Source organism: Falco rusticolus, chromosome 11 (assembly GCF_015220075.1).
Source record: "Falco rusticolus isolate bFalRus1 chromosome 11, bFalRus1.pri, whole genome shotgun sequence".
Classification (NCBI taxonomy): domain Eukaryota; kingdom Metazoa; phylum Chordata; class Aves; order Falconiformes; family Falconidae; genus Falco; species Falco rusticolus.
Genome location: NC_051197.1, coordinates 25,308,942 through 25,332,637, shown reverse-complemented (window position 1 = coordinate 25,332,637; position 23,696 = coordinate 25,308,942). Strand labels below are relative to the sequence as shown.

The 23,696-nt window shown below is 42.5% G+C and overlaps 3 protein-coding genes across 5 annotated transcripts in view; 2 read left to right on the top strand and 1 right to left on the bottom strand.

The window, feature by feature from the left end:
• Positions 1-169: 169 nt before the first annotated feature.
• On the bottom strand, positions 170-3,718 carry GLRX2 (glutaredoxin 2). 3 transcript variants are annotated; one of them, XM_037404727.1, is made up of 4 exons: positions 3,628-3,718; positions 3,035-3,104; positions 1,414-1,590; positions 170-880 (listed from the first exon to the last, which is right to left on the bottom strand). In XM_037404727.1, exons 1-4 carry the CDS (start codon positions 3,693-3,695, stop codon positions 761-763), a joined length of 435 nt encoding a protein of 144 aa, XP_037260624.1. In that variant the 5' UTR covers positions 3,696-3,718; the 3' UTR covers positions 170-760. The 3 variants fall into 3 exon arrangements, with proteins under 3 accessions (XP_037260624.1, XP_037260626.1, XP_037260625.1); XM_037404729.1 differs by lacking the exon at positions 3,628-3,718 and adding an exon at positions 3,398-3,410; XM_037404728.1 differs by lacking the exon at positions 3,628-3,718 and adding an exon at positions 3,238-3,359.
• A 2,720-nt stretch (positions 3,719-6,438) lies between these two features.
• The window catches only part of CDC73 (cell division cycle 73), a 113,174-nt gene continuing 95,916 nt past the window's right edge, over positions 6,439-23,696 (top strand). The window contains exons 1-7 of the mRNA XM_037403564.1: positions 6,439-6,634; positions 12,082-12,187; positions 13,177-13,246; positions 14,260-14,322; positions 14,409-14,461; positions 16,249-16,337; positions 18,572-18,788. Of these exons, the coding sequence (XP_037259461.1) occupies positions 6,504-6,634; positions 12,082-12,187; positions 13,177-13,246; positions 14,260-14,322; positions 14,409-14,461; positions 16,249-16,337; positions 18,572-18,788 (729 nt within the window). The 5' untranslated portion in view covers positions 6,439-6,503. The remainder of the gene's footprint in view (positions 6,635-12,081; positions 12,188-13,176; positions 13,247-14,259; positions 14,323-14,408; positions 14,462-16,248; positions 16,338-18,571; positions 18,789-23,696) is intronic.
• Positions 12,255-12,666, top strand: LOC119155292 (ubiquitin-conjugating enzyme E2 D2-like). Its single transcript, XM_037403742.1, is given in 4 exon segments — positions 12,255-12,260; positions 12,352-12,431; positions 12,433-12,608; positions 12,611-12,666. Coding segments are annotated over 4 exon segments (318 nt in total).

Sequence of the window (23,696 nt, the reverse complement as noted above, 5' to 3'; positions counted from 1 at the left end):
GACTCTTTTCCTTTGTCTTAAATTTCATAATAATGCTGGATTGATCATAACATAGTCTGTAGCTACATCGTTTGGTAACAGAGCTGTCTGGCTCCCCTAGGAGGATATTCCTGAGTGACACTGTATAGACTGGCGCTTTGGAGTACAGATGAAAGCAACTGACTACCTCTTGAAAGCTGCAAGAATCTTTATTCCATTTTCTGTAGCAAGTGGACATACAGTTTGGTAGCAAGGTGATAAGACACTGAAAGCTAAGGGACGTGGACATGCACACAGCACTATCACTACAAACTTGTTTTGCTTCATACTTGATCTTCATGATTACAGTTTGACATTCGAAGAAGAATTAAATTTAAAGGAACCATTAAACTGACTATTTATTGTACAAATAAACTTTCTGGAACAAAACTAGAAAGCGAAGTAATTTGCAGCAAAAAAAATACAGGATTGTTCTCCTTGTCTATACTTCTTGGAAGCATAGTATCAGGATGTAATAGTGATGTCATTTTGTTGCTACTGAGAGCCCCAAGAGTTACACAACATTTTTTTTCCCCACCAATCTGGGTGTGGTGAAGCTGAGGCAAGGACACCAAGTGATTGGCTGAGTCTGTCAAGTCAGTGTCAGACAGCGATCTCCAATTCGGAAATCTGTAATTTGAAGTTGTTGAGTCCAGCTGATGCAGTGTATGTTTGTCATCTTTAAATTTGTTTGGAAAATTCTGTTTATACAAAGGAAGACTAAGCTAAGCTAGATGGCTGTTCAGGATTTTCTTTTCCCTTGACATTGGTGAACTAATGGAAGCAGTTTGCCTTCCTCATGAAGCCTCTGAGTATCTGTAGCACCTCCAACAAAAGTCCCGTTGACAAACACTCTTGGGACCTACCAAGAAAATGAAAATTGCATTAGTTACTCCTTGGAAAAAGGATAAAAATCTAAGCAAGCCCACAGGGACTTTAGTATACACACAACAGTTATGTTCTTGTGCAGTGATACTAAATATACATACATAATTCATACATTTCCACAATATTTAGAGATGGGAAAATTTGTTTGCGTGCCCCTTAAAAGCGGGATAGAGTCACTGTAGCAGAGATTGTAATAAACTAGAGTCAAGTGAAACTATAAAATTAAGAAATTACAAGATGTGTTAAACACAATGGATTAAATATACCTCTACAAATGAAAATAGACTTTATCTTAGTGGCAGTATGGAAAAGATCACCTCAGAGGGATAGCCAGAGCGTCTCAAGAGAAAGAGATGGCACAGAACCCTTCTGCAGTACCTTGCCTTTAATTTAGGAGCTTGTATCCCAAGTTTACATGCCTCAAAAAAATGAAGAACTTGATATGGTCATAACCCATGAAGTGTAAGTTCTTAGTTTGCTTGTTACCTGTAAGAAAATATACTTAACTGTTCTGCCACCAGTCATCTGTTCAAGAATGTCCTGGAGCTGACTTCCATTTGTATTCATGTCCAGTTCTACAGCTGTATAATTCACATTCATACTCTCAAAAAGGTTTTTTGCCATTTTGCAGTAGGGGCATGTTGATTTAGAGAAAATCACCACACAGTTTGCTGAAATCATGTCCTGTATGTTCAAAAGCATTCCAGTCAGTGTGCTTTGTTTTTAAGTCAGCGTATTTTAACAGTATCGAACAGCCATGAAAACAAATATACAAGTTACACTGCACAGAAGTTAAAAGTCTGCTATCATGGTAACAAATACAGGAAAATTACTCTTTGTAAAGGGCATTCTGAGGTACTTTTAACAGGGACAACTGAGGAGTTCCCAGCTGTGCTACAGCAATAGCTGGTGACTTTCGAAGGCTCTTCCAAAACACCATACTTCATTCTCATTTTTTTTAAAACCAAATGAAAAACTTGTAAGTTTTCCCTGTTTCTAATGTACAGCCACAAGAATCTTAAGGCAAGGAATGAACTACTTTTTAAAAACAAGGAGCAGACAGCAATGAATTCTATCAAGGTATCTGTCAAGAAGATACCATCACCTGAATGGTGGGTGCAAAACATACTTCAGGTTTGTTCTGAAGACCTTTATCGTGGCCTAGCAGCTCCTTTAGGAATGCATCCCATACTTTCACATCAGAATAGAAACTGCTTTGTACGCAACCACCAAGAAAGTCAGGCTCTCGGCCTCAAAAAGTGCAGCTGCACTTGACCAGATCCCAAAGAGCATCCGCACACAAGTGCAGCAGGCAGAACTACATGGAAGACGGTGACTTCTCCCATTCTGCTTAAGCTTTTAAAAGGTTTCAGCAAAAGGTATGCTCTACTCTTTGAATAGAACACCTGGAATCAGTTAAAACTTAGTATCTAATTTTCAGGAATGTTATGGTCTTGTGGGAGCAGAGAAACAGAGGCAAGCTGGCACCGACAATCTCCACCAGAAGCACTGCTGGCACCCACGAAGCCGTGTGACCTGCGCTTTACTCCAAAAGTGAGTGGAATGACGGCGGGGCACATGGTATGACAGCCACGCAATGGTGCCAACCCCGAGCCCTCTTTTGCTCTGCAGCCACAGACCTACGGCCTGCCAGACAAGCGGCATTCTCCTTGAAGTATTTAGTATGGCTTTCTGGGTCCGTAAGGCAAACGGGACGTGCCGGTGGCAAGCAGAGTGACAAAAAGGGGTTCTGAACAGGAAAAAGAAAGGCTCCTATTACTTTACTGTAAATTCAAGGCAATTTCAGGCTGTTTGGTAAATTTGTTTTAAATACCAACTTACTTTTCAAATATTTACTTTACTTGATATACGTCATTTTACAAGGTTTAATTCCCAATATTGCCAGCAGTACTAAATTTTGAATACAGGTCTGAGAAAACCTAACATGGCACAGCCTGGGAAGATCAACTTCCAGGGCTGGGGGTAAACAATGCTGCCACTATCACATGGTAAAGGTAAGAACCAGGTCCAACGTGCAGAACTCTTTGCAGAATTTCTTTGTATATACAGCATTTAAGTAACTGTGGCTTTTAAACATGTTGAAAACAAATATTGTGTAAACAGTTACCTGTATGTGATTGACAGCAGCATCATGAGACAATCCTACAGAAGCAGGCAGACTGTTCCCCATTCTAAAACTAAAAAGAAATCAATGTCAGATATTTGAGCTTTCAAACAAATGACACGGTTTACAGTTCACAAAATAAAGGTTGGCTTTATCCTGTGTCAGTTAAACATTTAATGTCATTTCTCCATTACACGTAAACTCACTTCAGCCCCAATACCCCCAGCCGCAGCGGTTCTGACATGCCTGCAGGATGACGAGCATAGAGAGAGACGCTGCAGGCCGCAGTAAGGAAAAACGGCCGCCTTCACAAGCAAAATACACCTTTTTTTTTTTTTTTTCCTAATCAAGCGTTAAAACCCACACCGGTCCGGGCCCAGCGTCCCAGCGCGGCCCTAACAGATGCTCTACCAGAAGGGGCCACGCTGGCTTCCAGCACAGCAGCGGGGTCCGCCGCCGTGCTGCTCCGCGGCCTGCACGGCCCGCCGGGCTCCCCACCCCACCCCGGGCGGCCCCTGCCGCGCCGCGCCACTCCCCGGCCCCACGTCCCGAGGGCACGAAGGCGAAAGCGGCCCGGTCCCCGCCGCCGCACCCACCGGCCGGGCCCCCCGCGCCGCCCCAGCGCCAGCGCCGCCGCCCGCCGCAGCGCCCCCTGCAGGGCCATGGCGCCGGCAGGAAGGGGCGGGGCGCCGCTTCAGTCCTCACGGCGGTCCGGCACGGCCTCAGGCCCCGGCCCCGCCCCCGCGGGCTGCCCGCCGCGCGCCCGGTGGCCGGAGCGGGGAGCGGGGAGCGGGGAGCGGGGAGCGGCCCGGCCCGGCGGGGCGGCAGCGGCGCCCGGCAGCACTGCTGCGGGGGGGACCCCGGTGCTAAAGGTGTCGGCGGGGCCTGCGCCCCGCCAGGTGTGAGGCTCGGCGCGCCGCTGCCGCGGCCTGTCTGGCTGTGCCTGCTCCCGGCGGGCGGGACCGCTCGGGCGCGGCGGGTGCCGGCAGCGGGCACTCACGCTCGCTGGGTGCTTCGCCGACCCCGGAACACGTGGGACGGTTCTAGTGACTCCCGGAAAATCCATTCCATCGTCCTAAAGGATTAACGTGCCGGGAGGTTTTACTTCGTGCGAGCGTGCTGGGGTCTTCTCGCCTCGGCCCGCCCGGGAAGCGCGTTCCGCGCCCCCCCCGCCCCCCGGAGCTCGCTGCGGGGGCTGGCACACCAGTACCCCTGCCACCGAGCCGTGTCCCTGGCCCAGCGTAGCTGCTCGATAACCTCCCAGTCTCCCGGTGGGGACCTAGATGGCAGTTTCAGCACTGCAGAACCCTCTCTGCCCCTCTTTGCTGGGCAGGGGTGCGGAGCGGTGCCCTGGATCACTGCTCTGTAGCCAGTTCCAAGGTTTAGAAAACAGTGCGGGGAAATCAGCTAACGCGTACTGACTTGGTCTTGTTCATGTGCGTATAAAAATGAACATGGTGTATTCAGACACAGAATGTCTCGCTCCTCCTGCATTATAAGACTTGAACAATCTTTCCTGATGTTATTAATCTTAATGGAGTTACCTACGATGTAAAATTGCCAAACCTTGTTTTACAATTTGTTTTTCATGTCAGACAAATCATCGGTATAACCTGTCAGACTACAGCTCTGTGTAAACCTGTCATAAAATGCAATCGAAAGATTGCACCTATGCGATATACTTTCATTTTACTGAATGGTAACATGCTTTCTCATTTCAGGTAATGATTTTCCAGCCTAATCGGTGACAAAACTGATGAACAACACTGAAAACAGTACCTAATGCCATGTGAAAATTGTTGCTCTGACATCTCTTATCAAGTCCTGATCTGGTGATAAAAATAATGGTTAATAATCTCACTGTGTTCCCCAAAGCCAATCTGTGGGAAATATTTTGTAAACTCGCAATAGGAACTTATAATGAGGGCATCCTTAACTGAAAAAAGCAAGCCCAAGCTGCAACATTTTCTTGAAACATGAAAATAAACCCTGTTGCATCTGATGATGTGCTGCTTCACTTGCTGCTTACTGAGCACACACCACAGCACAGCTTAAAATGAATTTTTTCTGTGTCTTGTAACATAATGTTACTTTGTAACTTGCTGAAGAAAGTATCATTTGTATTCTTGCAGATGTATGGGATGTGTTGCCCAAGGGGCAACGTTGGTTTAGGTGATGTAGCAGGGTTTTTTGGATGAGGTGTAAAACCAGCTCTTGGCCCATTGGAAGCGTTTCAAGTTCTGCTTCAATTTTTTATCAGCTGTAGGTCCAGCAGTTGTTCCAGCTCCAGCCTGGCAAATAGTATTCTGTTAATTCATTATGGTTTCGTCTCCTAACGAATAATAGCAATTGAAAAATAAATACTGCGAGTGATTGGTATATGTCATGTGTTGTAGTATGTTTGTGTATTTAGACTATTTTGACACTATATGTGAAATGTTATAAATATACCTGCGATACTCAGCGTGCTGCGTAGCTCTGACATGAATGGTGGTACCACCAACATCTCACAACAGGAGATTGTATAAACTGTTGGCTTTTAATCTGTGTTGTTGGTCTCAGTATGTGCTACATATGGGAAGAAAAATGGTGCGATTTTGCCTGTTGCAGATTTAAAATGGGATGGCATTTTCTGCCAGCCTTGAAAAGCGTTAAGACAACTTTGAGCACCAAAGATTAGAACGAGCCATCGTGAGGGCTTTCTGCCAGGCCTGAAATCGCACGAACTGGTGTTCCACGGGGGATGCCAGCAGGGTTCAGCGGGCAAGCGCTTCGCCTGCACTGTTTGTGTGCTGGAGCAGCAGGGCTTGACCCGGGACAGCGGGAGAGCGCGGTGAGGCCGGGCGGTGCGGCCTGCGCCCCGGCCCCGCTGCTGCTGCTGCTCCAGCTGCGGAACCAAGGAACCCTTCCCAGTTACTTGTGCTGCCGCCGATTTTGACGGCTGATTCTTCTCAAAATCAAACCGCATCTTTGTGATTGATGAAGCAGAGATTTTTGTGTTTGGTTTTTCAGGCCTTTTTTTTTTTCTCCTTTTCCCCATTCACAGCCAGGCCCCAGCAGATTTTCTTCCCACTGCACAGCGTGCGGGGCTCTTTGGGGAGCCCTTGCCCCGTGCTGCTACGGGCGGGAGGGGGCTCCGGCGGCCCCGGTGAAAAGCCCCTCAGCCGGGACGCGGCACCTCCTGCGCCGGCCACAGCCGGGCCCGGCCGGTGGGCAGCGGGACGGGGCCCATCGCCAGGCCGAGCCGCCCCGGGGCGCTGAGGGCCGCCGCGCGCCGCGGGAGCTGGCGGCCGGAGGGCGGGGCCGCGCGGCGCCATGGCGACGGGTTCGGCGTCGCCCCCTGTAGGCGGTGGCGCGGGTGGCGGCGCTCAGGCGTTCGCGACGGGCAGCCCGGGGCCTGGCGGCGGGGTCCTGGCGCGGCTGGCGGAGGGGCCGGAGCGGAGCGGCGGCGGCCGGCGGCTCCGGAGCGAAGATGGCGGACGTGCTGAGCGTGCTGCGGCAGTACAACACGCAGAAGAAGGAGATCGTGGTGAAGGGCGACGAGGTGATTTTCGGCGAGTTCTCCTGGCCCAAGAACGTCAAGACCAACTATGTCATCTGGGGGTAAGCGGCGGGGCCGGGGCGGGCGGCCGCCGGCCGGGGGAGGGGACGGCCGGGGGGGCGCGGGGAGAAGTTGCCCCGAAGTTGCGGGGGAGCGCCCGGGGGGCCCCGGCGCCCCGCTGCGGGGAGCGAGGCCCGGCCTGGCCGCCGCCTCCCGCAGGGCCCCTCGGCGGCGCCGGCCGCCGCCTCTCCGCCCCGGCGCTGGGTCCCGGCGGAGCGGCTGTCCGGGCGGGCTCGCCTCGGGCCGGGCCTGCCTCCTCTGCGCTCCCGGCCGGGCACGAAGGGCTGGCGGCTCCTCCGGGAAGGCCCCCGGAGCCCGGCCGGCGGCCCTGCCCTGGGCCGGCGGAACCACGGGGCCGGGACGAGGCCTGTCGTTGCGGCCCGAGGGGAGGCGGCGGGGCGGCTGTGCGGGCTGCGGCGGGGAGATGGCGGCAGGCGGCGCCTCCAAGTTTTTCGGGGGGTTGGGCGAAAACGGGCGGCACGTACTTAGTGCCTGCCTTCAGCCGGGCTGCTGCTCTGCCCCGGGAGCTTTGTCCGGCTGCGGGGAAGCCAGCGAGGCCCGCAGCGGCGTCCCGCTGTGGCGATCCGGGGCCGTGCGCACCTGTGCCGGGCCCCTCAGCCCGCTCCCGGCCCGAGAGCTGGCAGCCGCCGAGTTGTCCTTATTGCTGTAAACAAGCAGGGATAGCGTTCCTGTTGCGTGAAAGATTTTTTAAAAAAGGTGCAGTGCTTATTTTCAGAAAACCTTCAGAAAATGAGGTTTTGTACCTGTTGATTTTTCTGGTACAGTGTGTATTGCTTGTGACACAAGGGAGTTCTTTCATCTGAGTTTAGGAGCTGCTTGCTTTTAATGTCCTGACTAGAAGGATTTCAATGAATCTCTTTTAAATCCAAGAGAAGAAAATTGCTTATTGTTAAGTATCAGATAGAGAACGTTTCAGGAACTGATCAAAGCCAGTACGTTATCCTGTGAAGCTGGATGGAAAAACAGGAGAACCAGCAGGTTTGCCAGAAACCCCCTTGTAGTTCAGTCTATGACCAGGGATGGCTTTTTTTTTTTAAAAGCTTTTATAGTTATGACACGAATATTAGTATTGATCCAATGTCCTTATTTCTAGTTTGAGAGAGAAAGGAAAGAAACCTGTGTTTGTGAACTTGTAGACAGATTTTTTTTTTTTTAACTGGCTTTACTTTGCACTCTTTTTAAAACTAGAAATATGCTATTTCATTACCTATTCTAAGCTTTCAGAAACTGATTTGGGATGTATTGGCTCTGCCTGGCAGAAGTGGGGGATACTGGTGGCTAGACTGAAGCGGAAGGAAAATACTTGGATAGACAGTTAAGTTCTGAAGTTCTTGAAAATTCTTAGTTCTATTTTTGCTGAGCAACTGCATAGAGAATTGCAGTGGTTTCCTTGCTACAAGTTTCTTTTCTCGAGCAGTAACAAGTAACCGTTAAGTAGACACAGTTTTCATTGCTCTTCTGTAGGGAACAGAGAAACTGAGATGCCACCCTAACTCTGCTACTGCCTCAGAGACCTTGAATTAGGCCTAGAAATTGTGAACAAAAGACAAAAAGACAGCAGCTGGAGATGAAAACTTCATTATGTACATTCAGGCAGCTTTATCTTCATTGTCAAGAAGGAGCTGTGTGAACAGAAGACGCTAGACAGAACAGCAGCAGTAACCTTGTAATGGCTGATTGTGTCCTCAATCCTTGTGGTAAACGTGTTGTAGGATTTGGAGGGTGTGGGTTGGTTGGTTTGAAGTTAGTAAATCTTGGTTTAGACCAGTGGCTTCTGAACTTTTTGCAGGGTCAGACTGCTGTCAGTTCACAACATTTCTTGTGAACCCTGGTGGAGTTATAGATGTCTAGTCTTTACATTGAAGACACTGTAAAAATGAGACCAGTTCTGCAAGCCAAGGCCAGTAGCTTTGGCACCACAGTTTAGGATCTGTTAATTTAAGTAATTGCCAGACTTATGTAGGGACTTTGAGAAACAATTTTTAAAACTTAAGATTCGAAAACTTTTTTATTCAGGTCACTTTGCAGGATCCAAACTGTGCTTGCACTGAGCAGTTGTTAGTGGCTTAGTTTTTCGTGAAGCAAATCTTGACTTTTGTTTTAGATGTCCACAGCACGGTTGCTGTAACTGCATCTCTGCTGCCAGTCTGGAGAGAGTAATGCAAGTCTGAGCAGCCGTGGTGGCATTCTGTCCCTGCTAGAATTAGAAGTAGTCCCACTAGACATTTAACACTGTGGCTCCTTGAGCAGCCAGGCTGGCAGAAGTTGGCAGCGCTGCCCTGCACTGCCTTCTCTCTGTGCTAGCGCAAGTGTCAGCCAAACAATGAATCGGTCTGAGGAACTAAGCCAAGTTAAAAGTAACCCGGGGTGGGGAAAGCAGAAATTAATTTTGATCCAGGTTAGTTTCCAGATAATAATTATATGAATACCCCTGCTGGCACATGAGGAAGGCTAGATTGTCTAAGATTGTTTTGTGTGCTTTGAGCTAAGGGCTGATCTGTGGCCCCTTAAGAGTGATTGTAGAATCTATTTCTAAACCAAAGGAAGGAACCAATCTAACAGAGAAACTAACTTGCTTTGTTTACCCAGCAGAGGGTTTGTATGCACAGCTGAGAAGTTTTTAAACAGTGAGCAGCTGGTCATGGGTATTGTAATTTGTGTGATACTCTGCATGCCTAGTCTTGTATTTATAAAGATTACTGCTTTCTTTTGTGGATGAGACACAGGCCTTTAGTACCTCTGTAAAATTTCATGCTTTGAAACATGAAAGAGAAAATAAAGCAGTTAAAAATGAATAAACTCCTGGCACCCACAGTTTGAGGGTGAATGGATGAGCAGGAAACAAATTTCTGGTGTTAAAAGCAAGCAGGTGGAACTTTCTCTCTTGCATTATGTAAATTTTTTTAAGCTATAGGTTTGTGGTTTTTTTCATAAGTGATATATTTTTTTAATAAACATTACAGAAAAAATACAAGTACTGGACTTTTTAAGGTTGAATCTTAAGATTTTGATTTTTTTCTACTTGGAATGTTTGTAAATTGAATGAAGTGAGCTACCTTCAGATCAGCTTGCTTTTGGTTCTCTGAGAAGGTTCTTTCTGTCTGGAAAACCTGGAAGGAATACAAACTGGTGCTGAAATGTCAGTTTAGACTTAGATTTTCTCCTTGCGTACAGCTGGTTGTCTGTCTGATACTGTCCCTTTAAAGTGCAATATCTCGCCCCCCCTAATAAAACATCTTCTTAGACCCATAATGAGCATGGGGATTTCTTGTGTGTGTGGTTTTAAGTGATGAAGTACCAGCTGTGCCCTGCCGAGCTTTGGCAGTGCCTGTGGCTGTATAATACTGTATTTTCAAATTAATAAATAACCCTTCAGTACTTGTTTTCCAAATGATGCAATTTATTGCTAAATATTGCTAAAAACCTGAGTAGATGACGACCTGGACTTTTTATGCAATGTTCAATGGGTATGGCGCACTTCAAAGAAATAATGAGTTATTCTGAAGTGAGGTAATCTAAAATGTTTGTTTTAAAATGAAGTGGCAACTGTATCATGTGACATAGACTTCAGAGCCAAGTCTATACCGAGGAAGCTTTTGTTTCTACCAGTGCTCTGAATATGTTTAGATCCTGGCAGCGAAACAGTGAAGTGGGCTAACACTTCTTTGCTGAGGAATCCAGTTCTGTTGGCCCTAATGGTGAAACCAGCTTTTGGCTTTTTAGCAGTTGACAGATACTATGTGTCTTACCTTTTCTCTTCAGCAACAAAATGTCATGTGCACCTGCAGATCATGCAGGCTAAGTTTTCGGAAGGAAGGAATGGGGATAGAAAGATTCTTTTTCCTCTTCTCACTGTATTTTCAACCTCTTTTCTCTGCATGTTATTCGTGTATTGGTTTTCTTAGGCATCATTGTGAAAGTAATGTTTTCAGCCTTACTGCTAGTGATGAGTTCTGAACAGATTACTGGACACTTTAAATCTAGATAAATTTAGGAAAGTAATTGCACAAAAAGCGGTACTGGCTTTATATCTGCAGTATGGAGAAAACAGACATACTGCTGTTGTGTTTAGTTGCTGTTTGTGTAGCTCTTTTAGGGTCAAGAAAGTGGTTTTTTTTTATTATTTCCTCTCCCTTCCCCCAGTGTGGTTGGCACTTTTGTGATGTGTGTTTCGATACTGATGGTAACCCATTAGTAAAGCTGCTGCACTTGGAAGGAAAACTCCTTCTTATGGTTTTAGTGGAAGTCTTTCTTCCTTCTCTGGTTTCATTAGAATTCTGTGCCAGTCTTAAGTTTTACAGTTTTGGCCTGGTTGTTTGGTGGGTCATCTTCCTCAGGCTTTGAGGTGAGCTGGCTGATTGGGGATGGGAGCTGGGCAGTGTGGAGGAGCCCTGTCCTGCTTGGAGCTGGGTCTGGCAGGTCCCAAGCCTGCGCCGTGGAATCCCTGGTCTCCTTGATTTCCTGGTCCCGCTGAGGGCTGTGAAACTGATGGAAAGGTCAGTTTCTCAGAGAGGATGAAGTATTTGGGGAGCAGGCTTTGTTTTGAAACTGGAACAGGCATTGCTTCCTCTACAGAATTGTCTGGTGACAGCATGAAGGTGTGGACCTGTGTGAGGGGGGAATCAAGTTCGAAGCACGTGGAACCAAGCTAAAACACTGGGTTTTGTTGGGCCTTGTTTTTTGTTAGTGGTTCTCTTTTTTTCAATTCTTACACAGAGCACATTCCTTTTTAGACTTAAAAGGCATCTTCTTCAAACAGGTTGTTTTGAAGTTGAGGTGTAACTTGATGCTGTCGTGTTGCTCTGAAGTGATCTGACTTGAGTATTCCCATTGTGATTTTGTAGTCCACTTTGGTTTTGCTAGTTCTGTGTGCAATTACTTTCTGCTCGCTCCTTATCTTGACCTTTTGGTACCATTTTGAACTTTTTACTCTCTAGACTTCATGGAATTTATGTATTCCAAATTCTTTACTGTGCCTTCTCTAGTGGTGAAAATTCTGTCCCATTATACCTGAAGAGTACATCATAATACCTCTTTTTTTCAGTTGCATTTCAGTTACGTTCCTCTAGCTGTCCCAGATAAGGTGGACTTTTCCTTTGATAATCAGAATAAATGTTTGAGATATGGGAGAATGTGTTCTTAAAGTTTCCCGAGTCTTGCTGCTTGTATATTTTACAACCCTTCCAGCTCTTATTTTGGACAGTTTTTATAACTTGTTCAGTAAAGAGGCTGGAAGAATAAATATCCCTCTCTCATATTTGTTAACACAACTGATAGTTCACTAGTTTGGCAATAGCCTGATAATAATATTACTGCTTGCTTTTTGAACTCTCATCTGGAGAGAAAAGAGAACTTTGCTACAAAAGTGTGTGCATGAGACAGAGACGGAGATGTTAAATGTTAAAATCTTTCTTTCATGATTTTACAGGACAGGGAAAGAGGGCCAGCCCAGGGAATACTACACTTTGGATTCTATCTTGTTCCTGCTCAATAATGTGCACCTTTCGCATCCTGTCTATGTCCGCCGTGCTGCAGTAAGTAGACCATATTTTATTTTGTTTTGTTTGTGTTAAGTAATAAGTACTTAGTTATTTTCAGGGAATGATAGTAACATTTCAGTGTATGAATTTGGCTGGGGAAAGGAGAAAAGATACACAACAAAGTGCGTGTGTGTTTGAAAAGGAACATGCCTACATAGACATCAAATGACAGTCCCTATCAAGGTGGAATATTTTTCTTGACAATTCACTTCTTAACAGATTATCCCTTCAAACCACCAGGTTGCATTTAGAGGAAGAGTCTGTCACCCAAATATTAACAGTAATGGCAGCGGTTTTTTTGACACTACAGTCACAGTTGTCTCCAGCACTATTTCAAAAGTATTTTTGTCCATCTGTTCTCTGTGTGATCCCAATCTCGATGATCCTTTAGTGGCTGAGATTGCAAGCAGCTACAAAACAGAGAAAAATACAGCAGGGTAGCTTTGCAGCAGAATCAGAAGTATGTAATCTAATTAAAGAATGTATTGAATAAGCTCTACAAATAAAGATAGGGAAACTCTGAAAGAGTGTGTTTTTGATTTCCATTTGACTGCTTTTTATGAGCCTGTGCTTCATCTTCCTCCATGCCACACGGTTACCTGATATAGCAGTGCTGCGTGTTATACATAATTGGAACAACAAAATTGAAATACTAGATTTGTGTACCAGCACTGACTCCTGGCAGAGAAGCACATATGTTAAAAGGTGGTTCTTAATCTTATTTTGCAAGTTTTGATGTGATGGAGGAAAATGACTGTCCTCTCTTTCAGTTTTATTGCAGAAAACATGTTTTGTTTTGTGTAGCTGAACAATCTCTAGGAAGTAATTGCATTTTTAAGCTTGATGGTTATGCTTTCTTGGGAGGCAGGACATGTGTTGCTGTATTTGTGTGAATTGAGTAGTTTTCAATAAAAGTGGAAAATGTTGAGCAAGAGACTTTCTGGGGGAATAATGGTTTAATGTCAAGTTTGCTGTTTTTTCAGACTGAAAACATTCCTGTGGTAAGAAGACCTGATAGGAAAGACTTGCTTGCATACTTAAATGGAGAAACATGTGAGTGATGCTTTTTTTTAATTTAGACACTTAGTGCACTCTGTTGCTTCATATTTATGGCACAAATGAGGGGTAGGAGGGGAAGGATGGTTAATGGTGGTCAATTTGCAGCTTAACTGAATGTGTTCAGACTTCTCAAATGAAGTTAGTATTTATTTTATTTTTTTGTTGTTGTTGTGAACTTCATTATTTTTATTGCATTTAGCAGCTGCATTCCTACATGCATGTTTAGAAGTGAGCTACTTTTTTATTATTGTTTATTGTGTGTAACAGCTTTTGGTCAATAGTTATGTGTTAGAATGCTTAGACTGGTATTTTTTTCTTCTCTAGACTGTGGGAAACTTTCGGTAGTGCATTGATCTTGATGTAATAAGTGTGTGGGTTAAAATCTTCAGTAAAATATTTCAAACCACTGCTTTGTCAGCCTGGCAGATTTGCCTAGTATTCCATCATTTTAAAATTTTTTAACAATAGTCAGAGAAAAGAGGTTTCTCTGAAAGATAATTATGGCTTACTTTTTGTAAGTTACTCTGTTTTGTAGGCGGTCTTAGAATTTTAAGAATACTGGAACATGAGATTATTTCTGTAATATGAGCAGTAAACCATTTTTTAGGTATGTATTTTAAACAACCAGGAGGTTGTCTTTATTCCAAAAAACTAGACAAATTAATAGATCTTGATTCCAGGTTATAAAGAAATTATCTTTGACTCTGTTTTCTTTTATGTATACATAGAATCACTGACTAATTTATATTGGAAGGGACTTCAGGAGGTTATCTGGTTCAGTCTTCTTTTCAAAGAAGGGCCAAAATGACCCTGACTGCAACCTGATCTAACTTCATATTCAATCAGGCTCTGAATATCTGCAGTTACAGTGTTTGACACTGTCTTTGCTACCTAATATCTAGTTAGAATTTCCATTCTTGCAATTTGTCTGTTGTCCTCCTTCCTTTCATATTTAAATACTTTTTCAAATCTTTCGTACTTAAATGAAATGTTGTGTTTGATTACAGCAACCTCCTCAAGCATAGACAGAAGCGCTCCACTTGAAATTGGCCTTCAACGGTCCACTCAAGGTACGGTTTAACTAAAAAATAACTGAGGTTTATTTTATGAAATTCTACTACAATCTTGCATTTTTAATGTCCTTTTTTTCTTGTAGTTAAAAGAGCAGCAGATGAAATATTAGCAGAAGCAAAGAAACCAAGAATAGAGGTAATGACTGTCATCAATACAAAATGGGGGTGGTGGTAAATTACAGTATATATCTGTTTTTGTAGCAGTTCAGTTCGGTACCTGTCCTCTGGGTCCACACAGCACTTGTGTTAGTGTGAACACAAACTGGAAGGAGTTAAATTTGAAGCCTGTGATTTAGACTTGGAATTGTAGTTGCTAGATACGTGTTGTAGTATGAAAGGGGAAAGCTTGACCACATATCTGTAAGTACCTGTTGTATTATAATTGTCTGCTAAGAGCTAGGGCATTGGAATAAAAGTGCTGTTTAATGACTTGTTACAGTTATTTGCCATCCATGAGTTGGCATTAAACTTAAATGCCAGTCTTATCCCCATCGATGGATACTTTTTTGGTTTACCTACTGTTTTAGTCCCTTTATAGCAGTATATGAAACTCCCAGTGATTACTATCATCTGAAGCTCTGTCTTAATCAATTAATGTAAGTGTATTTTCACAAGTGCCTCTTGAACAGAAGCAATGTGTCTAGTTATTGCACACATTGTATTACTTTAGTTTTAAAAACTGACTTACTGTTTTTCCTGATATATTTTTTTTAAACTATGTTCATCCAGTTGTCTCCTCTGTGAGGTATTATAAATCTGGCTGTATAGATAGCCTCAGAGTACTAAGGCTTTAGATTTCTTCTTAGAAGGGTTATCAAAATACATAAATTCCTTTATTAAAAAGTTGGATTTCAACATGTTTGTGCTTAGTTATAACTGCATAAGAACAAAAAACCTTTATGTGTTCTTAATGGCACATGAGCAGATGACTGCTGCGAGATGACCTTTTGGTGATCTATAGATTTTTGTTCTACATTACCCTATGTGGTTGTGATGCCAGTATGTTTGAAACTGTAGATCTTCACTATCGTAATCTGGAGAATCAAGAATTTTGCATATGAGCCTAATGAGCTTATGGCTGTCTTCTTTTTTGTTTCTTTGCTGCTCCGGTAGCTCAGAGTCTGTAAAATCTCTTAAGTTATGTGGAGACCATCTCCGTGTAGGGCTTCCAGGTCTCTCTTGATACATGGGCATGGTTTTGCTGTGCTTCAGCCTTTCCGAACAGACTTCTAGTGATAGGATAGGCTTGAAGCTGATTTAAGTTTTGCGGGGGAATAAGACTGATCAAACACAAGTGGTAGCAGCAGTACCAGAACCTGAGAAGATGGCATAAAATTACATCTCTCTGCTGCTTTCTCAAATTACATGTCTGTCTCAAACATGGTATGAGTTACTAGATGCTTCCTTACTCAGGACTTTTTTTTTTTTTTTAATATATTCACTAGGAATGCCATTTATAAAAGTTTTGTGTCAAGATAAAAGTTCTGAGCTTTTTTTCTTCTTTAAAAATGTCACTGATTAAATAAATATCTGGCAAATCTGAGTGTCCAACAAATTTACCTGTGAATATGTATGTGTGTATATGTATTGACATACCTGAATGTGTGCATTCTTTGCCAGCTGTAAGTTTTCTGATTTTTCTGTTGTTCTCAGTTGTTCTCTGAGCAAGGCTCTTTATGAGGGATTGCTAGTTTCCTTTTAATTTTTCTAATTATACTTTGTGGCTCTTGAGAGGAAATTTCCAATAGTTGTACAGTTAGTGCTAGTGCATAGATCAAAACTAATTGGAAATGTAGATTGTCCTTCCGAATGTATTAAAAAAGAAAAAAAATCTGCATGGCTTTAATTCTAGTTGTATTTATTTTTATAAAGAGAATGCACAAAATACTAAATGTTACAGTTAAACATTACTGTTACTGCTAGGATGAAGAGTGCGTGCGTCTTGACAAGGAGCGGTTGGCAGCTCGGTTGGAAGGACATAAAGAAGGTATCGTGCAAACAGAGCAGATCAGGTAGGAATAATTATTCTTATGGGTAATGCTGAATTAAAGGAATGATAAGTATTATTTTGCTATTCAAGGCAGCCAGTTTTACTTCTGTCCAACAGCTCTCAGTGGAAGTCTCTCTCCCTTAGGTGCTATCAGTAGTAATGTCTGAGGAGGCAGAACGTCATGCCTAATCAGACTCCTGTTCTTGAGTGGAAGGTCAGCTGTCACTGCGTGAGATTTGGTTTGTTTTCGGAAATGAGCAGACAGTTGTCTCTTCCTCCTACCAAGTCTGCCATTTTTGCTTTCTTTTGCCATGATGTTTATTTAAAGCAGTCAGATACAATGAGCAGAACTGCAAGGGGGAGCTGATTATCTCTATTCCAGAAAAAAATATCTTGTATTGAGGAACATCTTGTATGCAAAAGGAGGAGAACATTGTGGGAGTAGATCAAAGGGTAACACAGCCTCTGACTCCACAGAGGTGAGCTGCCTGCCTCCGAAGAGGCAGTAAGCACCAGAGAATAACGCACTGTCATTGCCGTAAGTAGTAATCTGTGTTCAGGTGCTTAAAAACTCGCCCATCACCTTTCCTCTTCCGTTGTATCCATCCAGAACTTTGCATGGGATGACAGCTGATTTTGAGTTTTGCAACATATCTTCCCAATGCCAAGCAGAGAGGAAATGAAATTCTTCCAACATCTTGTTGATGCTAAGGATCTCGGGCTTAGTACAGTATCAGACTCTTAAGAGCTCATTTTCAAACACCGGAGTTCAGAAGTATGAAAGTAAAGGTAGCTTCTTAATTTCTTTAGAGTGTCAGCTCCCATAATGTGAAATGGGAGTCATGCTTCCTGCAGTTAAGGTGTAGGGGTATGAATTGTCTGCACTGGATTTTGCAGATAAGTAGTTTCACTTGATTGACTGCGTTCTTGAGACATTTATCTCTTGAGTGTAAACAATACTATGAATGCTTGTCTGTCCTTTACTGGGATTAAATGTAACAGCCTGTCAACGATTAATATAGCAGAGTTTAGGCATTTGTAGAATCCATAATTACCCTAACCACATGAAAAATACGTATTTTGAATGACTTCTTTCTCTCTGCCTCTTGTGTAGGTGTACTTAAAAGGAAACTATAGGGAAAAAAAAAGATTGAGACCTGACTTAAAATGAGACAGTCTAAGGATCAAAAAAATCAGAGTATGCACATTGTTTTGTATAAACTAATAATCTGGATACTAGCTTGAGTGTATCACAATTTCATTTTGGAGTTGTGAGACGATGCAGTGGGGATTACTGAGTGTTATTCGGAATGACTTTGTGTTGTGTATTTATGGATTTTTTTTTTTATGTTGAATGTGAAAGACTGCTTTTTTAAAAAACAGTGCAAATAACATTTACAGGCAGTGAGTAGGAACTCAGTGCTTGTCACTGTTGTTACTTTGTTCAACAGCAACATAAAAGAAGCTCCCTTTCCAGTAGCTTAGTTGTTAAAGGAGAATACTTCACAACTGGTACTCATTGTATTAATTTTTCAGTGTAATCTTAAACAAAAAAATCATGTAAAGTTGAATTGAGTATGTACAGTTAGGACTGTGCAATTCAGTCCTTTTTTATTTTTTTTCTTCAGCTCACCTGCAAAACAATAGGGCTCACTGTTTGGCAACCAAATTCTGTGTTTGCAATTAAAAGCAAACAGATAAAGATGTTGCACTCTTGGACTGAACTGGGCTATCTCAAACACAGATTAATGTGGACAAAGTTACTACCATCTGTTGTTTGTTTGGCCTACATGCTCTGCAAAGGTAATGCATCTTCCAACTGGCCAGGTCCTCATAACAGCACCTCAGCTGAAATTTAGATTAATGCTTTGAAAGCCTCAGAGCAGCCAGGGATCGATTGACTGGACACAAAGTTGTAATCCATGAGAAATAACAGGGAGCTGCAATTTGGATGATGTTGTAAATGGAAGTGTCCCGATGTTTCACATCTGCGATCTTTACTTCTGCTTGTTATAGCTGGGATTTTTTGATGTTTTTTGTGCTCATACTGGGATGGAGTCTTTTGTCAGAAGTTTGATTCTCATGCCCAAAACAGCAATGCCAAGCTCATGTAATCTTCAAGTATATGTAAGGTGACTATTTTATGATTTGTAGCATAGCCATAAACACTAATCAGGATGAAGTTACTCGTTCACAAATTCTTTCAGAATTGTTTGTGCGATTACTTGGTCTCTTTTGTTACTTTTGCTTATTTAGGTCCTTGTCTGAAGCCATGTCAGTGGAAAAAATTGCTGCTATCAAAGCAAAAATCATGGCAAAGAAAAGATCCACTATCAAAACTGATCTGGATGATGACATAACTGCTCTTAAACAGAGAAGTTTTGTTGATGCTGAAGTGGATGTAACCAGAGATATTGTCAGCAGGGAGAGAGTATGGAGGACAAGAACTACAATCTTACAAAGCACAGGCAAGGTAATGTTCTGGATACCAAGCTGGTTTCATGGTCGAAATGAGAAACTGCATTTTCTGTTTCCTGTCTCTCTGACTTGTTAACTGTAGATGACTTGGGGGATTGTGCTCAGGGTTGTAGGTAAAGGTAGGCTTGGAGGCTGTTGGTACAGTGACAGAAGAGGTTGTTCTTACTTTGTTACAGTAAGCCTAAAATGTATCTCAAAATACTTGCTTCAGCCATTTAAAAGATACCAAGTAATCACTTAATTCCTCTTAAACAAAGCTGGCTTGAGCCCTACAGTTAGGAGGGCTGTACGAAAGTACCTGCTGATTTGAAACGTACAAAAATGGGGAGTAACTGATAGAGCGAGCAACAGGTTTACATTTAAAGTCCAAATGCTGCTGAGCTGTGGAAAACAGTAAAGTAGTGCAGAGAGAAAATGCTAAAATGAAAAAAAAACCCAGAAATTGTTACCAAGAAGAGGCTTTTCTGTATATTTTTGTCCCTTTGTGCTCCTTGAATCCATGTCTTTAGCTGCACTTGGTTATGTGCCATCCAGACCATGGTTGCAAGCACAGATGACATCTTGCTCTCTTTGGACAGTTAGGCTTTCTTTATTGCGGTGTTACTTGCTGCTTCCTTGAGAAATGTAGCGCCAAGTCCATTTCTGAAAGGTTGCGAATATCTGTTTTCCTGAGGTTACTGTCAAATTGAATCTGTTGCCTTCACTGCTTCTTTATGTACTGTCAGAGGAAAACAATGTTTAGAAGTAAATGAGGTTCCAGTTTTCATTTGTCTGATTAGTGCTCATTTTCATAGCCTGTTCTCATCACGTGAGTAGTAGAATTTAATTCATGAGTTAGGGGGTAATTACTATGTGGCACATACCTGCATGCAACATGCAGAGTGAGTATTGCTTCTTTGAGTCGGTGAGGTTTGCAGCAATCTTGCTGCTGAAGAGTTGATAATTTGGTAAAAGCCTTTAAAATTTTTGTCACTGGAAATATTTGTACTGAAGGAATCTGGGTAGCTTTTCCTCCTTTAGTGAATCATTCATGGCTTTCATATCTTTACGTATCTTCCAAGGGAAACTTGCAAAGATACTAGGGAGAGAGTTAAATGTTTTATTGTAGTATCCTTGTAATAATAGCAAGATGAGGTGGTGATTTTAAGCAAAAGCTGACATGGGAAGAAAGACAAGAAACAAGAGATCAAGTTTATTCTTGGATTCCAGCACGCAGTTGCTTTGACTAGCCTGATGAATGTAATAGGCATAATAGCAAGCCTTTACTTCTGTTTGTGCAGGGTTGCAGGAGTGTTCTTGATAGTATGGGCAGGAATCATTGAACGATAATGTTTATTTTCTTGTACAAGTATCAGTGAGAGTAAGTAGATGGGGGTGGTGGGGGAAATACCACTTGTTACTCAGGGCTGTGACTTATCCCAGAACACCTCAGGGTTTTTTGATTGTTAGTAGGTTGACTGGGAGGTTTCTTTGGTTGGGGGTTTGTTTGTTTGCTTTTTGTGGTGTGGGTTTTTTTGTTGTTGTTGTTTGCTTGTTTGGTTTCTTTAATGAACTTTAGTGAAGACTACCTCAAAAGTTATCAGGAAACTTGGGTATGTTCTCTCAGGCAGATCATTCCTTATCTACTTGCCTGATCATTTAAAGAATTTTGATCAGGTAAGCATGATACGCCTCTGGAAATGGTGTTTTGACTTTACTACATGATACTTGAATTGCTAATCAAAAGAATTATCTGCTTGGTATAGATTTATCTACAGATCTACAGTCTCCGGAAACCTCTTTGAATGTTTGAAATTGACTTCAGCAGTAGTTTACATACCATCTAGCGTCTGACTATTTACTGTCTGAATTTGTGTAGAACTCCTGGGTGAATTGCAACACAGTGAGCACCCCAAACCTTCAATTTCATTGTTTCTTTCCAAACTGTCTGAGGCAGTTCCTTGCTCTCTTTTACACAGAGAAAAACTCCTGTGCGTGAGCCTTCCCAGTGTTCTCTGTAGTAAACAAAGATGCAGTGATAGCTTAAGGTGCAAAACTTGCCCCTCACTGCAGGAGGGATGTAGTGGGGCTGGGGCACCAGACTGGTGGGGAGCGGCTGGGGGAGCTGGGGAGTTCAGCCTGGAGAGGAGGGGGTGCTCAGGGAGGGACCTTATTGTTCTCTACAGCTACCTGAAAGGAGGTTGGAGGGAGGTGGGGATTGGTCTTTTCCCTCAGGTAAGTAGTGACAGGACAAGAGGAAAGTGCCTCAAGTTTGTTACAGGGGAGGTTTAGATTGGGTGTTAGGAAAAACTTCTTGACAGAAGGGGTGGGCGAGCACTGGGACAGGCTGCCCAGGGATGAAGTGGAATCACCATCCCTGGGGGTGTTTAAAAAGCATGCAAATGTCGTACTCAGGGACATGGTTTAGTGGTGGGCTTGGCAGTGCTGGGTTAACAGTTGGACTTGATCTTAAAGGCCTTTTCCAACCGAAATGATTCTATGATTCTAAAAGTAAAACACTAGGAAGATCAGGCCACAGCAAAATGAAATAATCTGTCATCCTTATCAGCTCTCCGGCAGGTTTCCTCTGATTTTGATGTGTTTGAAAAGAGTACTGATTCGTCCAGCAAGATACTTGTCAAAATGCTACACAGATGGCAGTAATCTTGACTATATTTATGGAGTATTTACTGTTTCTCCTTTTGGACACATTTTCTGATACTGAAGTTTGCTTTTTACTTCAAATAGCCTTTTTTTGCTTTATAGAACTGTTCCAGGATTATTTTTTTTTTAAGTCTCCAGTGACATAGTGTTCTCTTAACATCTTCAGTGGTTTTCATGAATACTTGCATTCTGCCCTTTCAGATGCTGCTTTTAATTATCTTTTGATAGCATCTTCATTGTTATGTAGATCCCCTTACTGAAATTATAGTAGTGGATTTTTTTCCTGCCTGTGGGAGTGTTTTTGATTTACAACAATGTTGAATTGAAGTACACTGATACTCCTTTTGTAGAATATTCTTCAGCAGCTATTTCTTTAAGCTAGGTACTATGGACTAAATGAAGAGATGCTTTTCCTTTTTAGACTACTTTGGCTGGTTGCTCCGAGAAGCAATTATGATAGATAAAGAATTAATTGCTGCATCACTTACCTTCTTGACACTTACCCAATTTACAAAGTAACTGCAATCTCTCATAATTACTGTTTTCTTTGGAAATCTCTGTACTGTCTTGTTCATATTGGCAATGGATCCCTAAGGCTCTAATGATCTGGGGCAGGTTACCGTTAATTTACTATCATTCATTGGTTGTCGTTCATAGTTTCTTTGACTCTGAGCTTTCTGTAATGCATCACACAGGTCCTTTATCTGTATGATCCCCTCTGTTTTGCAGTCCCTGGCTGTCTTTTTTTTTTTTTTTTTTTTTTTTTTTTTACTGATTTTCGTGAGGTTCCTACTTCTTGTAAAATCAGGCATTTGAGTTCATCTGTCCTCTTCTGTCTTAAGATTTCTAGAATTTGTATTTGTCTGCTTGCTTATTTTTCTGTTTTGGTTAGAACTTTTTGTTGAGGTAATTTTCCATAGTAGTCTTCCTGATTATTATGCAGTTCTACTTTCTTTTGGAAATACAGTGTTTGATTTAATTGCTAGTGGATGAGTCATCCTGCACTGTCTGTTTTAAGTATCTGTTGGCCTTCCCCAAGTCTGTAGTGTAATCTTACAGATTTTATGAATAATGTGATGCTTCTAAGTAACCACTTTTCAGAGCCAAATTGCATCTGTTCAGTCTTACTTTTTGCGTGTGGGGTTTTGGCTTTTTTTTTTTTCTCTTTCATAGTAGCTTAATTTTAGAACTGCTTGAGAGGATATATTGTTTAAAGCCATTTCATTTCAGGTGTGACTAAAGGCATGCAAAACAACATTGTTTCAGTGAGTCAACTGCCAATCTAAACAGCTGAAAATTTAGCATCAATCACTTTTATTGCTTTTGAAATTTGACTAATTTCTGAATTCTTTTACCATTCTTTTAACAGCCACAGTTGTTGGGGGTTTTAAAAAATTAATCTCTTCCGTTTGTCCTTGCTTCACACAGTCCAGTTCTCATTCTTAATCTTCACAAACACACACAGAATCAGGGTGAGGGAATTGCTATCTTCAGACCTGGCCCAGCTGGACATGCTGGAGAAGAGAGGCAGTACAGGTGTAGGGTGGGAAGTTTAAAGAAGAAAAAGTGAAAATTATTTAATCTGTATATTGATATTTGGATAAGGTGTCTTGCTACCATCAGTGTCTTACTAGGTTTTTTTGGGTGGTCTTTTTTTGTATGAAGCTGACATAATAATTTTGGATGCTTACTTCTATCATGTTAGAAGGGTATGAATGGGCCATTGGTAATGTAGTTGTGCCATTGCCCGTGGAACCTGTTTCTGAAGAACAGGTTAAGTTTGTCAGATATTTACATATGTTAAATCAGTTTGAGATACTGTCTGGTGAAGATACATTGGAGTTAATATTGACACTTTAGAAACTACAAATCATAGGGGAAAATACAAAAATACTACTTCTGTAATGTCTTTGAGAGAACCTGGGTATATGGAACTGGATATCTCTCTGGTAGCTGAAGTTTTGAACCATACATAGAATATTTACCATCATAAGCATGTGAAGTGTTAAGTTTTGAATTACTGCTTTGCAGAAGTTTTAGTTCTATTGTGTGCATGTTTTTAGATAAATGTCTGGCTGTTTTGTAAAACAAACCCTTGAACACATAGAAAAAAACCCAACAGTGTTTAAACTGAAATGAATTTCTTCCTTTCATGTCCTTCCTCTACCTTCCTTCCTGAATAACCCTTCGGTTTTTATAATCTCCTGTAGCAGGCTCAATCTTTTCTGAAAGAAAAGCCTCCTTGTTCCATCTCTGCTGT